This window comes from Paramisgurnus dabryanus, chromosome 13 (assembly GCF_030506205.2).
Source record: "Paramisgurnus dabryanus chromosome 13, PD_genome_1.1, whole genome shotgun sequence".
Taxonomy (NCBI): Eukaryota; Metazoa; Chordata; class Actinopteri; order Cypriniformes; family Cobitidae; genus Paramisgurnus; species Paramisgurnus dabryanus.
Genome location: NC_133349.1, coordinates 10,810,554 through 10,826,769, shown reverse-complemented (window position 1 = coordinate 10,826,769; position 16,216 = coordinate 10,810,554). Strand labels below are relative to the sequence as shown.

Sequence of the window (16,216 nt, the reverse complement as noted above, 5' to 3'; positions counted from 1 at the left end):
TTGCGGATTGGGGACATGACAGCTTTCATTCTGAGTGTCTCAGATAATGTTCCTATGGAAACCACTGATGTGTCACATGTATGTTTCACTAGGTGCATTAGACATTCCTGTATGCTCCTCTGCTGTGCCTCTCAACAAATAACCCCTAATCTAACCATTCATCTTTCCATCTCAATTTCTCTCACTCAGGCTTTTACTGGGTCAATCTCAGTATGTTAGAAGAGATTTTCTGTTTTATAGATTCTGTTTTGTACTAGACTGTGGGTTAGATGTGATTTGGGGTGAACTACTTTTATTATAGCTACACACATACTGTACAGCCACAAACAAAATCAACAGGTCTATCACCAGGAGCATGCGTTTGCTAATAAACAGATCCCTGGGGTTTCATAAAGCACAGTCAGGACCAGACACCACTATGTGTGCATGTGTGACTGTACCCACGCCTGTCGGTGAATCACACAGTGAAAATATGCACAGGTTATTTTACTCACCTCATTCCAAAAATAAAAAAAATGTAATTGTTTTCTACTTCTACTAGATCATTCGAACATCGTGTGAAAATATAACCTTGATATCTGTAATATTATAATATCTGTTATATATTGAGTAAGGGCATGTCAAAGATGTCGAAATTAAAGTGACTTTGATGCTATTATCTCATAATTAAATAATAAGACTTTAACGTGGAGTTCACATGCAGGGTCACATATACTATTTTAAGCCGTTTTGTTTCATTGCAAGATTATTTACACAGTTAAGTGCATTTTCTTCCTACACTCTCATTACCATAATGTGTCCAGATATTTTGTGTCTCTTTGTAATTGCCATTATTCTCAATGGTGATTCTCATTAGATACTCATTATTGTAATTTCTTTTCAAGGTGCCTCTATAAATTTACACAGAAATATTACATTGACAAACACAATGCAGCTTCATTGCAGATATTAATGAGGGTATGGGATTAGTTGTGACGGCTTCAGTCAGAAACGAAACAATATTTTACCGAACAACAATGCAACATCCTCGCAGAACAAATACTTTCACAAATCCCCCCAGCAAAAGTGTGCATGAAATGCCGACGATGCCCTAAAGCAAAACAGATGTCTGACAAATGTCTTTTATTCCTTTCCCCTTGTGAGCGCTTACTAGACACTAGTCAAAGTCTTACGGCAAAAGTACATACTTAAAACACACATAGACACCCTAACACACACCCAACCCGGGGCGTATTTCATTATCGAGAATAGAGGCAGTAAAACTGCTTAATTAAAACATGAATTTTTCATGAGTTCTGGAGTGCTGTGGAGGGGCCATGAGCTACCATTGGCAACATTAGGAGACAGAGAGAGAGAGAATCAGAGAAAGAGAGGGCGAGAGAGAAACCATCCATCCAGCAGAGATAAGGACCGTGCTTATCCCTCTCTGAGCATTGGAAGCAGTTTTCTTACCTCCGTGTAAGAGTGCGCCCCTGGTGGCCAAACATACACATTACACACACTTACCCACATGTGGTTACCGAGTACCCGCACAATCATTTTCAGCCATCTACAATGAAACTGCTCAGTATGAAACAGATCCTGCATGTACGTATTTGAAAGAGAAACAGCAAAGAGGAAGATTTTACATAGGTACCTTCAGTCTATGGGGGAAGTCAATCTACATTCATTCACAACATCACAGCCCAGCTGTTATCCTTGTGCTCTCAAATCAAAGCGTTATCATTTCGCTTAACCAAGGCTCTTTAAGACACATCAGTTCACAATGGGAAAAACTGCAAGTCATCTCTGCTGGGAAGATGCAGCTTTTAAGATGACACACTTTAAGATGACACACTCTCAAAGGTGCTACACAATGCCAAAGAAGAACCATTTTTGGCTGTATGGTTTTAATAAAGCACTCTTAAAGGAATACTCCACTTTAAAAAAAAATCCCCATAATTTACTCACCCTCATGTCATCCGAGATGTTTATCTTTTACTTTCTTCAGTTGAAAAAAATAAACTTTTTTGAGGAAAACATTCCAGGATTTCCATATAGTGGCTTTTAGTGGACCTCAATGGTTTGCAGTTTCAATGCAGTTTAAAACTGCAGTTTTAAAGGGCTCTAAACGATCCCAACTGAGGCTTACCTGTGCATTCACAACGCCACCGGCAAGAGCGTCAATAAAAGCTCTGGCTGCCCTGCCAACGACGCTAAAGAAAAGGTGTAGTGGACGCTCTGACGCTCGAATGCACTCTCTGAACTCCTCACAGGCGGAGGTTTCCGCCTTCCGTTTGGTTGCCGCCGAACATTTCCGCCATTCGATTGGTTGCCGCCGAACCGCGTCATATCTCATTACCATAAAGTTAAGCTGATTTCAACTCTCCTCAACGCTCACGCTGTACATGACGCGCTGCGCCACTGCTCGCCGGAGCTCGGCGCCGGCTCTCATTGAAAATGAATGACTTCCGGCCACTTTGACACTCTCGCCGGTGACGGTCTGAATGCACATTAAGGATCTTGTCTAGCAAAAAGATTGTCATTGTCACAAAAAAAGTACTTTTAATCACAACTTCTTGCCTTTTGTATTACGTAATCACGTTGAAAGGTCACGCATGACCAGGCTTCGGAGGGTTACTTTAAAATGTATTCTGTTACAGTTACAAATTACTTCATAAAAAAGTATTTAGTAACATAATCCAAGTACATCAATATAAAAGTAATCTAACTGATTACTTTTGGATTACATCAAGATATTATTTTAAAAAACAACTTTTATTTATTAGGAATTTTTACAGAATTTTATGTAAAGGACTATACAGACATCTAGTGGCTAAAGAAAGTCTTTTTTGTAGCTGGAAGGCACAGTTTGCACTGCACAACCATTTTGTTGGCATTTTCTTCTTTAAAAACAAAATAGCAGCGGAATTTCCAAAAAATGAAAGCATTTTTCACACATGCAGCATCGTTTCTAGCAGCAGTATTTCAATCTGTGGCCCTTTCTCAATACCAAGTAAGCCAAGTTCGGACTTGCGTCCTTTGTAGTTCGGATTTGCAAGTTCAGACTCGGAAGAACTAACTCCCGAGGACGGGAGAACACGAGTCCGGTTAGATACTAATTAATGTCTGTGTATCAGTTTATTATTTAAAATGGTCCGCAAGTGTCCTTTTTTAGTAATGCGTGACCTTTCGACGTGATTACGTAATACGTAAGGTCGTGCTGGCGCATCATACACCTAGTGCAAAACGAGAAGTTGTGTACATTTTTTTTACACCCTTTTTAGTTGCATTGAAACTGCAAACCACTGAGGTCCACTTAACTTTTTTTTTTTAACTGAAGAAAGAAAGACATACATCTTGGTTGACATGGTGGTGAGTAAATTATCAGGATTTTTTTAAAGAGTGGCGTATTCCTTTAATATTCAAAGTGGAGAAAGGTTAGAGGCTATAAACGCGTTAAAAAACATTTACTTTAAAGGTTGGCTCTTCTATGGTACATCGCTGCAGAAACTTTTAAATATCTTTAAAACTGTGCTTTGGTAAATTGCAGATGGTTTAGGTCTAAGCTGGTCATTAGCTGACCCAAACCTGCTACTACATCAGATAAAAACGTGCTAGATTGTACCAAAACACAGCCACCACAAAAAGCCGGGATTTCCTAGCATATTTTGCCTCATCACCTAACAACAAAACCCCAGTCTTTTTTTACAATTTTCTTTCGATGTCTCTCAAATCCAGACTGTAATCTGTCACTGCTCTGTGCTGCGAGAGATGAATCTACTCATCTCCCACGATGCCTTGCCTCTGAGCAATGGGTCAAGCTTGCACAATAGACACTCCTTTAGCATTTTGAGACGGAACACACACCTACTCTCATGTGTCCCATTTCTCTTTTCAATCTTTTCTTACCCTCCTACAGTAGAAACAGGACGTATTTTCCTCCTGGGGAGGAGGCGAGAGAGGAGGCAGCACAATGGTAAGCGTCCCATTAATAGTGTACTGAGGATATCAACAGAGTGAAAGGTCCCAGAGAGCAGCAACGTAATGATGCATGGCCTGTCTTTTAAAAATCATCTTTCATTTGCCATCCCGCCCTTGCAACTAATCCATCTGATAGCTCAGCTGGACCTTCCTGGCTCACCTCCCAAGCTCACCATCATTTTTTTGAGCTATTTCATCTTTATCCCACTATTCATTCATCTATTCAGCCTGTTTATTTCATTCTTACATGATTCTTACACATTTTATAAAAATCCAATCAAATGTATTATGCATCTCAATTAAATGTATAGAGGATCGGACAGTATGAAGACCCATCACCCCTCTTACAGTAAGTTAAAAACCATGTAAAAAAATAAAAAGGGCAGACAATTGTCTATCAAAAGGTCATGCAGTGCAATTGGGCGAGCGATCCTTCAATCCCATGGCTTTAGCCTCTTCCAGTGGTTTTGAATTTCTATGCCACATTTATTTTTCGACAAAACCTCACATCATATCTCTGTACTCAGTAACCGACCCCATTCCCTTTCTAATAATCGATCCCCAAAGCACAGCACCACAGCTATCCTGTGTCACTTTTAGAGCATGTCCGATGCATCACGTCTCCCACGGGCCGATCCGATATCCCCATCTGAACCCTCACACTCACGCATGGCGCCAAGAAGTCAAGGTCACCCAGCTAAAAAACATCAGCTGTAACCTAAAACCTTTTCCCCCCAACTTTTCTGTTTTAACCTCCATCAGATCATTCTGAACTCTGCTGTACTGCTTATTCGGCACAAATAAATACTCTTGAAACTATGTGAAATTGTCAAAAATGCACTACAATGGTTACTTTGATGGGATTACTGTATAACCAAGGGTTCAGCTTGGCCAGGATTAAGCAGATTTGAAGCTGAAGTATTTGATGAATGTAAAGCATTCACTTATTATCAATTTCTCATTACTGACAGAGATGGCATATAAAGGCTTTTGCATCTGAGCTCCTCATATGACAATATAACAATAGGCACATGTACACTTTTAAAACTTTTTTGTATAGATTATTATTTGGATTTGTGGTTTTAAACAAAAGCTAGTGGCCAATTAATCAGCTTTTCCCAAATTCAAGTCCAACAATAGTCATCCAAGTTACCAAACTAAAGAAATCGCAGCTTACCACTTTTATCCATGTCAGCTGTTCCCTCTTTCACCACAGGGCTGCAGTTCTCCACATAGACTCCATCTCGATAGCATCCACTGGTTTCTTTGTCAGGTGGTGGTTGGTCCCAGCATTGACATGGAGTCTGCATGATGCCACAGGGCCGGTTGGAGCTACTGTATGTGAGGCAATCCTCCAACCACTGGCACAACATTTGACAGGCAGCCATGCTTGGGTTACGCTTCCCAACCACAAGATACTCCACTTTAAATTCCCCATCCCCATTCCTGGATCCAGCAGCTGCTCTAGGCAGCCCTTTCCGGATCTGCAGGAATTGTTTCCCTGCCTCCAAGAAAGCAACATGGGTTGAGGCGTCACACAGCTTTACCACCTCATCGAAACTCTCCATCCCCAGGAAGGTTCGTGTCGTCTCCAAGAAAGAGTCAAATTGAAAGGTCCGATGCTGTCGGGGAACGCAGTCTCTGGTCGGCTTAGTGACCTTAATGAAGATTGTGTAGCGGCGTGGGTCAGGGTTCTGTAGGGTCCAGGTGCAGGGAGTGCTGGGAAATGCAGAGGATGAGAGAAAAAAGCCAAAGAATCGGCTCTGGACTAGGGTTGAGCATAGGTCAGTTTCCGGTCCGGAAGGGGCAGCGTTGAGCACATCCAGCCGGATGAGTTGAAGAAGAGGCAACAGCAGGACCATTGAAGAACAATTCCGTAACAGTTTTGATATCATGGCTGTACACAACATGAAAAGGTGTGAAAACAAGAATATATATTTACACCGCTTCTTGTCAACAAGGTGATATCCTCAGAACCGTCTTGATCGACAGCTCAGCTTTGGCTCATTGATCCAGTTTGCCATCCATGATGTCACACAGCCTCGGAGAGATCTGCAGGATTAGAAAAGACCGAAAAGATTGTGTGAGCCAAGATGGAAAACAACAGCAATTATCCATTGACCAGAAAAAGAAGTGAACATAATAACTTTGAGCGAATAGATGGCGACATGACCGACTTTGCCATGCAGAAATTACCAACCCGAGCCAAATTGATTGAAAAGTGCCGCACCTGTGCCTCACATCAAAAAAGAACTCTTTGTTCCCGATAAAGCAGTCAGTTTCTGCAAAACGTCACCCTCAATCTTGTATTTCATCGGTGAGCTCAATAATTTGTCCAATTATGGGGCAATCAATTACAAACATATGAACACCTGCTGTCATTCATTATTTCCACTGCATTTGCTTCATGTCAAAATGATCAATAGCCTCGTTCTCAGCGAATCATTAGACTAAAAGCGGATGGATCATCTCTCAATCGGACCAGAGCGTCATTTTCCTTGACGATTCAGTGTCTCGTGTAGTTTTATGGCACTTGGCGACATGAAATATGTAAGGTCACATGAACGAGCAGCAGACAGACGTCTCGGAGACTATTCCGATGTAATCGCAACATTTCCATGTGCCATTAGTCACTCTACAAAGTGAGCACTGTGGCACTGGGCTGAGACACCCTGAGAGACTGATACTCTACGAGAAGACAGCATGCAGATTTTATTCTAGGTTAATCATCCTTATCTAAAAGCATTAGCTCTGTTGCTTACATTCAGTATGGTACATTCAGATAAGAGAAAACTGAGAGCAAACACTATAAAAATGCAAGGTAGTTTCAAAGCATGGTTTGGTAAAATACAGATAAACACTATTTAAATTGGCTAGTGGTAAAACTATATACAGTCCTGTGCAAGTCTTAAGCCACCACAAGCTTTGTTTTAAAATAATAGAAATAAATGTAAAATTATATATTATAATTTTTAAGATATAAACAGAAAATACAAAAAGTATGTACACAATAAAAAAAAAAACGTCAGTTTTTAAAGTGTCCTCACTTTTCACTAAACACCTAAACATTAGGAACTACTTGGAGGAGACTGAAGTCATTAGAATTGGAATTTAAGTTTTTAGAGATTCTTGCTTTTGCTCAAATCTAATGGGAGTTCACAACAAATACAAAACATTGATTATTTTCTGTTTTTATGCATACACATTTTCTGCATTTTCAGATTAAATTGTAATAAAGAGACTGATATAAATAATTATATATGATCATACCATTAAAAAAAACAGCAAAACAAATAGTAGCATAATGGCCTATGACTTGCACAGTACTGTACCTTTGTAATGCATTTAAAAGCCCTCCCAAAAGATCCAGGCCCTGGCAAATATCTGCTACAGTATAATGACATATTATCAATACAAATCTTCCTCAAAACGAACTTGTACTACCTAGGCCATGCTAACCAACCAAACTAGGGGTGTACGATATGATCAAAATAATATTTCGCAATATGAGTACTTTTATATCATGATAACAATATATATCAAATTTTTTTTTTTCAGAAAAAAGGCAAAAACAATTAAACAAAGAAACAAAACTAAAGCTCACTGAAGATAAATAGACTGAAAAAAAAATATATATTATCATTAAAGGATCAAAAGTGATTTAGTCAAGACTTTTAGTCAAAGTCTGTTTGATTATCATGATTGACAGACATAAGCGATATTTGGTTACTTCCCCTTAAAGACCAAAGTGCAAATCCAATATATATGGTTAGGCATACATTTTCTTTATTAAGTTGTTTACTTTCTCTTAAAACCCAAATGAGAATGTTTATGAGGATACTTGCGAAGATGGGCATTGTGATGCAAATTTGACATATTTAAGGCCAATAAAGTGACAAAAATGCTTATGAGCTCAATGCAGCTTTTCTCACACAGAAACAGTGTGCAACAATTAAATATGTATGCAAACGTTACCCAGATAGCATGCAACCATTGAAACAATGTTAAAAACAGTTGATATTTCAATGTTAATTGCATTGAATCAATATCAGGTTTGCACCCTCCATTAATATTGAAAAAATATTGAAATTTAAAAACCACCATTACCATGATTGCTTTAGTTAAAGGGGACAGAGAATGAAAAACCATTTTACCTTGTCTTTGTTGAATAATGGTAGTCTACCCACATTCACGAAGATACAAAAAGTGCTAGACATTCTAAACATCTCAGTCTCATAGAAATTCCTCTTTTAGAAATGTCAGCCAGAAAACGGCCCAATCTGAAAAACTGATGCTTATGACATCACAGGCATCTAACTGCCCCTCCACTTTAAAATAATTGGCTACATTTTTTGAGTGGCAGCAAAGTCAGCCAATCAGTAATGAGATTGCAAGTTAAGTCAGTGGGGGGGGCAAATAGGTGCAAAACCACTTGTTTAAAATCCACCACCCTAATAGAGCTGTCTGAGAGAGGTTTTTAGAAAGCTTCTAAGGTATTACAGACCCAAACAAAACTTTTTTTGTCTACATGTCACATCGCAAAACAAGGATAAATACTCCATTCAATTATTCTATGTCACCTTTAAAGGTGCCATTTGTAATAATTGAGGTAAAAGATTTTTAAAAAATAGCTACACGCATCAAAAGAATTAGAAGAAATAAGGGCAAAGGTGTCATTAAAAAAATGACAAGGTATAGTGCTGCAGAAATATCAATCTGAATTAGCATGCTAAATTACTAGCTACAGCCCGACTGGTGTTGTAATACCAGTTTCGACCATGGGAGGCGGTATGCGGGCCACGCACATAACCTCCAGCCAAACTGCAATACACGAATAAGTTGCATGTGTGGGAGTACAGCCCTCTACTACTACCACTGCGTCCGCAAACTAAGGCAGCCGACTTGTTGGCTTAAGATTCATGAAAGCAGCTCAGAGAAATGCAATTCGGACAGCCATGGATTCGGACATGCCTTGATGCCTTCCTGCCTTGCAATAGGGGTTTCGGGCGTATTTCAGTTCAGGGAAGAGACCGGAAGAATGGCTAAAGCAAGAGACATTTACCACTACCACAAACATTTGCTGCAGGAAACAACGTGCTCGGAATCACAAATAAAATATGATAAATAAAGTAACCGAACCAGAGTAAATACTGGCACTGCTTTTCATCGCTGGAGACAACTAATGGACATGAAAGAAATGAGGTTCGACTCCGAAATGACAACATTTATTTTCGATTGGTAAGTAAGATGCTGTTAGTATTTCGCTAGAAGTTCACTTATAATAGGCATTGCGATAACCTATGCTCAGCTTGTACATGAACTACGGCTTTGTGCAGTAAATGTGGCTCCATCTGAAAGCAGCTGATGGCGATTCACTTTTAATCAAGAAACCGGCTTCACTGACAAGAAGCGTCATGACTATCGCATGCAAATTATTGCGCATCCTTAGCTGTTAGCGTTTACTAGTTAGCTCTACCCATGTATCCGATCCGGTTTTCACCCGTTATCTACCAAGCTGATGCTAAAATGTAATATTAGCTAAGAAGCTTGAAATGTCTTCGATTATAATGAACACCAAATGGACGCACGAAACGTAGCGGAAAACATTGCAATTTTAATGAGACCGAATGTTTTTTTTTTGTGACTAATGATAACTTAGTTGCTAATGTAAATCAAACTTGATATATGCTGCTAAATTTGCAGCTGCTAAATTAAAATAGACCAACTCACTTTTCTGGAGGTATACTGCCCCCGTCTGTTTGGAGTGTGGAGTATGAATTGATTTTTTTTTTGGGCGGACATATTAAATGGTCCCTTTAAACTCTTGACTCTCACATTGACTAAGTTAAAACTTTCTCTTTTTTTTGTGTTTGTATGTGTATAAGTAGTAAAACAATTTGCATTCGAAATGAAAGATGTGTTTCAAAGTGATGTTAAAATTGGTTGCTTTTAATGAAGATTTCAAGATGAGATGAAATTAAGCTGCTTTACATGATGTTGTTCATCCATTTTTGACCATTACTTTCACTGTGACAAGATAAGCAGAAAAAATACTGACATATTCAGACATTATTACTCATCCTACAAATCTCAACAATGGTGACAATCATCAAACGAATTCAGATAAAACGATCAACTGCAATGCATGCTGGGAGTCATGAATTAGTTTAGTACTGTGATGATACCCAGCATGCATTGCAGTATGAAGCTTTCTTTTGTTGATCGTCACCACTGATGAGTTTCATAGACCGATTCATGATGTCAGAGATAGATTCAGCAGTTTAGCCTTCTAAGTGTTTTTATAATCCTCAAAATAACAGACCTGACCGACCCTGTTTCCAACTAGTACTGTAATATCAATTTCTTACACAATATTTCATTAATGTTATTTAGGTATATCTACAAGAATTAAACTACTTCTTTGTTCTCAAGTGTCAAGGGCCCAACTAAAGCAAACATTGATCACTGTAATGGTGGTTTGTTGCCATTTCAATATTTTTTCCGATATTAATGAAGGGTGCAAACATGATATTAATTCAATGGTATTAACATTGACAAAAATCAACGATTTTTAACATTGTTTCAATGGTTGCATGCTATCTGGGTAAGTTTTTGTGACCACGCACAGAGCAATGTGATGTGAATGCGTAACCTTGATAGAGTCGATAGTCCAAAATCTCTACCATTTGACAAATTTCTACGGGTTTATCATACTGACCTGTTTATCGCCCACCCCTAAACGAAACCTTGACTTTCTGCTCTCACCACATACTGTACTATGGAGAACTGGAGGTGGCTTACAGCACAGTCTATCTAATGTCTTGTTTTGTATAGGCCATGTTCCCTGGGAGCTCTACTAAGGCAGATAATATAAAAAAGCGTGACCTCAAACATTGCCTACACACACACATACAAACAATGGCACATCTGCTTGGTCCCAGTAAATGCTCAAAGCAGAAGTCTAAGTGAAAGAGTGGGTGTTTTAAACAGAAAAGTCAATGGTTTTTATGGCTATGGTATCCGTAATGAAGCTCAAGGGTGTAATCATTTAATCATTTGGCTTAACTTGGCTTTGATATTAACCCGAGACATTCTCAAAGCAGAACGTCGCTACAAACACCTTTATTGATGCAGGGATGATGACCGTAATGCAAAGGGGAAGCTCTTTTTGCCTTTCACTCATCTTTGCCCTCCTGTCCTGAGCAATCCCAGCATGCACTGGGGCTTGGAGTGTCACGCAGTGGCCAGCTCATTACAGACACGTCGTGTTTATTGATCAGTAGCGGCTCAGCGGTGACACACAGAAAATTGCTATTCGGTTAACTGAGCCCCTACTTCCACGAATGGAAGACCCTCTAAAACTGACATTCTGGATAACATAATGCACTAAGTGAAGGTAAGTTAAAACAGTTTGATAGATTTTCACTGCATTGGCAGTCGAAACAACTTCTGTATCTGTCAGTCTCACGTGCGAGTGCAAAGTATGATGGGATCTTTGGGAACCGTCGGGGCGTTATGGAAACGCAGGCTGATGATAAGATGCTGTTAGCAGCCTCGCTTCCTGAACATGCCGGAAAAATTGCTCGAGCGGAAGAAAGAGGCTTCTTCTCGCTTGTTCAGACTTCTACACGGATGTGCGGATAAAAGAGAGAGTGCATGAGAGGAAGAAAGTTGAAAGACTATGACAGGATTATGATTAGAGGTGCCGAGACGGTGCATGCTTTCTACAATCAAAACCAAAAAAGTAATGGTGTAAATGATAATAAAGTCTCCTCCAGGTCAAGCAAACTACTCTTGCCATGTCTTTGTGGTATTGCATTAGCAATATCTGTCAAAGATAATGTGCAATCATCACATGTTACTTTAAATGCACCTTAAGGTTTGACAAAGGTAAAAATATTCATAGGGAAAACATAAACAAAACTGGACTTAGAGGACAAAGGAGTGAAGATAGAGAGATAGCGAGAGAAAACCTGTCATTCCCCATGCTCCGTCTCTTTCCCGGCTCCGCACGTTATTTCTTTCCCATTTCTCTAAAATTAAACAGCTACAAGCAAACAAGGTTATTCGAACAAACACTAGACAACAGCATCGGCGCTTCTCTCTAGACGAAGATCTTTCTCCTCTATTTGCTCTTCAGCGTCTATGACAACAAGCGCCAGGCCTCACACGGTTGTGAAATTAAAGAGATAATTATCTGTCTCTGATGATAAATGTGTTTACTGTGTTAAATGCCAGGCCTTCTTTCATCAACTTATAACCCGCTTCTTTTCCTGCTAGGCAAACGCTGGAGAAGTGCAGCATCTTGCATCAGAAAACAGTTCATGCCAGATGGAGGTGCTCTTGTTCTCAGAAAAGTCCTGTTGAGCCTTTCCTAACTCTTAATGGTTACATTACACTGTTTTGCCCACAGCAATAAGATACAAAGGTTCTCATCCAGATGGTGAAGTTACATTTGGAAAGTTTTAAGGAGACTATTACTATGTTGCTTTCCAGTAATGACTTTCGAGGAGAAAGGTTCTATTCCTCACACCGTATGACTGAAAAGACTTGTACATTGACCACAAAACCAGACATAAGGGTTTCAAGGCTGAACGAATAAGCTTTCCTTTGAGGTATGGTTTGTTAGGACAGGACAATATTTGCACGAGATACAACTACTAGGTTTAAAAATCTGGAATCTGGGGGATCAAAATATTGAGAAAATATCTTTATGGGACATGAGCTTTACTTAAATGGATAGTTCGGCTAAAAATGATATTAAACCCATGATTTACTCACCCCCAAGCGGTCCAAGTTGCATATGTCCATCGTGTTTCAGACAAACACATTTTCGAATATTTTATAAAATGCGGACGCGACTAAGATGGCGCCGCTACCTGAAGGTACTTATTTACGTTAATAAAGTTTTAAATATTAATATGTCTACAACAACACCAGGCGGATTACCCTCAGAAGACCTTTGTTTATCATCCTGGAGCCGTTTGGATTTAATTTGTGAAGGATGGACGCACTTTTTTTGGACTTGAAGGTCGTGGACTATGGGTGGACCCCGTAACATTACATTTAATCAACTGAAAGATCTAAAACATTTTATAAAATATCCGAAAATGTGTTTGTCTGAAAAACGATGGACATATGCAACTCAAACAGCTTGGGGGTGAGTAAATCATGGGTTTAATATCATTTTTGGCTGAACTATCCCTTTAATTTCCTAATGTTTGTTGGCATAAAAAAATCAATAATTTTGACCTATACAATGTATTATTGTCTACTGCTACAAATGAAAAGTTTGGTTCCAATACGCCATAAACGCCATCAAAAAATGTATAGTTACCACCAAAATCAGTATAGTATTAAATATCAGGTCGGTATTAAAAAGTAAATTCCTCAAAATCTGAAATCCGCCTTTTAATTCTATCATCTTTTCTCCCTTTTTTCCCCAAAACGCGATATATGCCAGTCCCCCTTCTCTGCAGAATGCAATAAATCTGCTCAACAAATCACAGCGCACCATTTCACACATTGTAAACAGCAATGGCAGCACGTTGAATACACAGAATCCTAGTTTTTCTCATATTCTTTGTACTTCGTGATCAACAAACAAAAATAAAATAGTAATTTTGATGGCATTGATAAACCTGTGGTGGTTTTCTGTAGCGGGGAAACGTAAGCCACTCGGGCGACAGAAAAATGGCGGCTGTTGCTTGTTCACACACAACAGCATCAAGCTTCTGTCATTCTAACACATTGACCCCAGGGGATCTTATGAAAAACTTTCCATTATTTTACTCGAAGTCAACGAAAATAGAGCAGGACCAAACATTTAAAAGCTGATCACTGTCCAAAAAAGTTCAGCGACAACATTCCAAGGATGAAAGCCGCAATGACAGTGTTTTTAATATGACAAAGTAACGGTGCATTCACATGGGGTGTAAGCGTTAACGGTTCCCATTCACTTTTAATGGGTGACATCATGCGTTGCCAAAGCTAAACATTTCTCAACTTTTCAAGCGGCAACGCGTGCGTCAGCCAATCAGATCGCCTTAGGCAAATAACCTACGCAGAGCCAGTCAATTACGTTTATGGAAGACCGGAGCATGTGTTGCCACCACCGTGATTGGCTTTTGGCCACGCTTAAGACAAGCCTTCCATCAAGCGTTAACCCTTTCGCCCCGTATGTACCGTGAGTGTTTTGATTACTGCCATTAATGTTTATTTTTTAATCAGTTTATATCACTAGTCAACTAAATGAATATAACATGGAAAAGATTAATGCTACGGGTGTCACGATTCTCCAAAACCTCGATTCGGTTACATTTTCGATTCTAAGCTCACGATTCAATTCGATTTTCGATTTTTACATATTTTTTTGAAAGACAAAAATCATATGCCATTATTTATTATTATTATTATAGTTTAACATTAACATGAACATTGCACAACTTGCATGGGGGTTTGTGGGCTTCACTTAACACAAGAGCTTCTAGTGAGAGGATTCCTTCTTGCACGCACACAGACTTAATGTGCGCGTCTTAGACTCCTGCGCGTCATAAGCAGCTGCACTTCTCTCTGTCTCACGTGCCCGTGCTCTCGCATTTGTCTGAAGTCTATAAACTAAAGTAGTAATCCTTACGTATTTGTTCAGTTTTATGCGTTTCATGCGAGCTGAGGCAAACTATCCCTTTTGTTTAAAATATAATCCGCTGCATCTTTGCGCCTCCCTCACTCTTGCGGACGTGCAGAGAGAGCTGCGCTCTGTCCATAGTCAGATGATCAGGTCACTAGGTAGTAATCCTGTTTATGATATGCATTTCAAGGAGTTGTAGCAATACATCCATCGTGTTTAAAATATGATTGCGTTCTGCTGGACCGATGTTTTTAAAGGCATCTCTAAGAGTTTTTTTCCCTCGCTTGGCAAGCCGACCGGATGTGACATGGGGGTGTGTCAGCATCGACGATTTTTATTCGATGTTCAAAGTTCGAAGTTGCGACACCCTTAATGAATGCACATTTATATATTGATTTAATAGATTTATAGCATTTTGAAAAAAAAACTTGGAATTGGAATTACTGCATTTTGCAGTAAAAATAATCAGTTTTTATAATAAGTCTTTGAAAGTCAAATTATGGATATAAATTTTTAATGTTATTATAACCTTAAGATATGTGAAAGTTTGTAACAGAAAATAGTGGTTTTCATCTTGTCACTTTCTTTACTGAAATTAGTCAAAATGGATTTATTGCGTTTTGGAACCAAACTCTTCAAATAAACCTGTGCGACTTATGACTGTCTTTGTGGTACAGAGTCATATTTATGGAATGGAATTATAAAATATATAATATAATACAAAAATATTAGACATTTTTTAATGGAAGGTGCTGTGAGTTTGAGATTTACTGAACCAAGCTAAAATCATCTTATACCTCTACAACTAGCTGATCAGGGTCCACTCTTCATGCCCTAATATTCAAACACAGAATATTAATCCTAGAATATTTCATTCACTACTGTTTCGAAAACAAATTTGTAAAAGTGATTTTAACACAACACTATTAAAATCTTTTTATTTTTCTACATTTTCTTCTTTTTCTCCAAGTAATTCAGCTTGAACCACTTAAGGCACAGATTCTCATTTCAGTCATTTCAGTTTTAGGTGTGCAACCTATTTATTTCTTCATAGGCCCTCTTTTTGCGAAATAATAAACAGAAATCTCATCTGCACATAAAATATCTTATTGGCTGTAAAAGTGTGATGTCTCGTTGTATTTATGTGCTTGGTGTGGATTGATAAACTTACAGAGATCTTTTACGCAGAGCTGAGGTCTAAACACAAATTTCTGTGCTGCCTTGCAGCCACCCCTACAGTTCAGTCTGAATGTTTGATTCTTATTTCTAATCAATAATGCATTTCAGTGTGATATTTACTCATTTCAAACAGCTGTCACAATGTTTTTTAGAAACAGACACACAGAGTTGAAGGGAAATAACAAACAGGCATGAGATGGAGAGAGTGTTGGAATAAATGGTGGGGGGAAAGAATGAAGTGAACATCTGCTTGTGTGATGATCTAACAGGCTGCGTCTGCATGCTCTCTTTCCCCTGGCACGCCTGCTCCAGCACTGTTTGTTTTCTCTGTCATCCCTGCTGCAGACAAACGCTTACCTGACGCTAATATCAATTAGGCGTCTAACTGTCTGAAGAAACAAATAAAACTGAGGAGACACAGCAGAGACGACGAGAGAGGCACAT

The 16,216-nt window shown here is 39.0% G+C and overlaps 1 protein-coding gene across 1 annotated transcript in view; it reads right to left on the bottom strand.

The window, feature by feature from the left end:
• Positions 1-16,216, bottom strand: part of adgrb1a (adhesion G protein-coupled receptor B1a) — a 103,676-nt gene that overhangs the window by 67,956 nt on the left and 19,504 nt on the right. The window contains 1 exon segment of the mRNA XM_073811550.1: positions 5,141-6,015. Coding sequence (XP_073667651.1) covers positions 5,141-5,873 — 733 coding nt within the window. The 5' untranslated portion in view covers positions 5,874-6,015.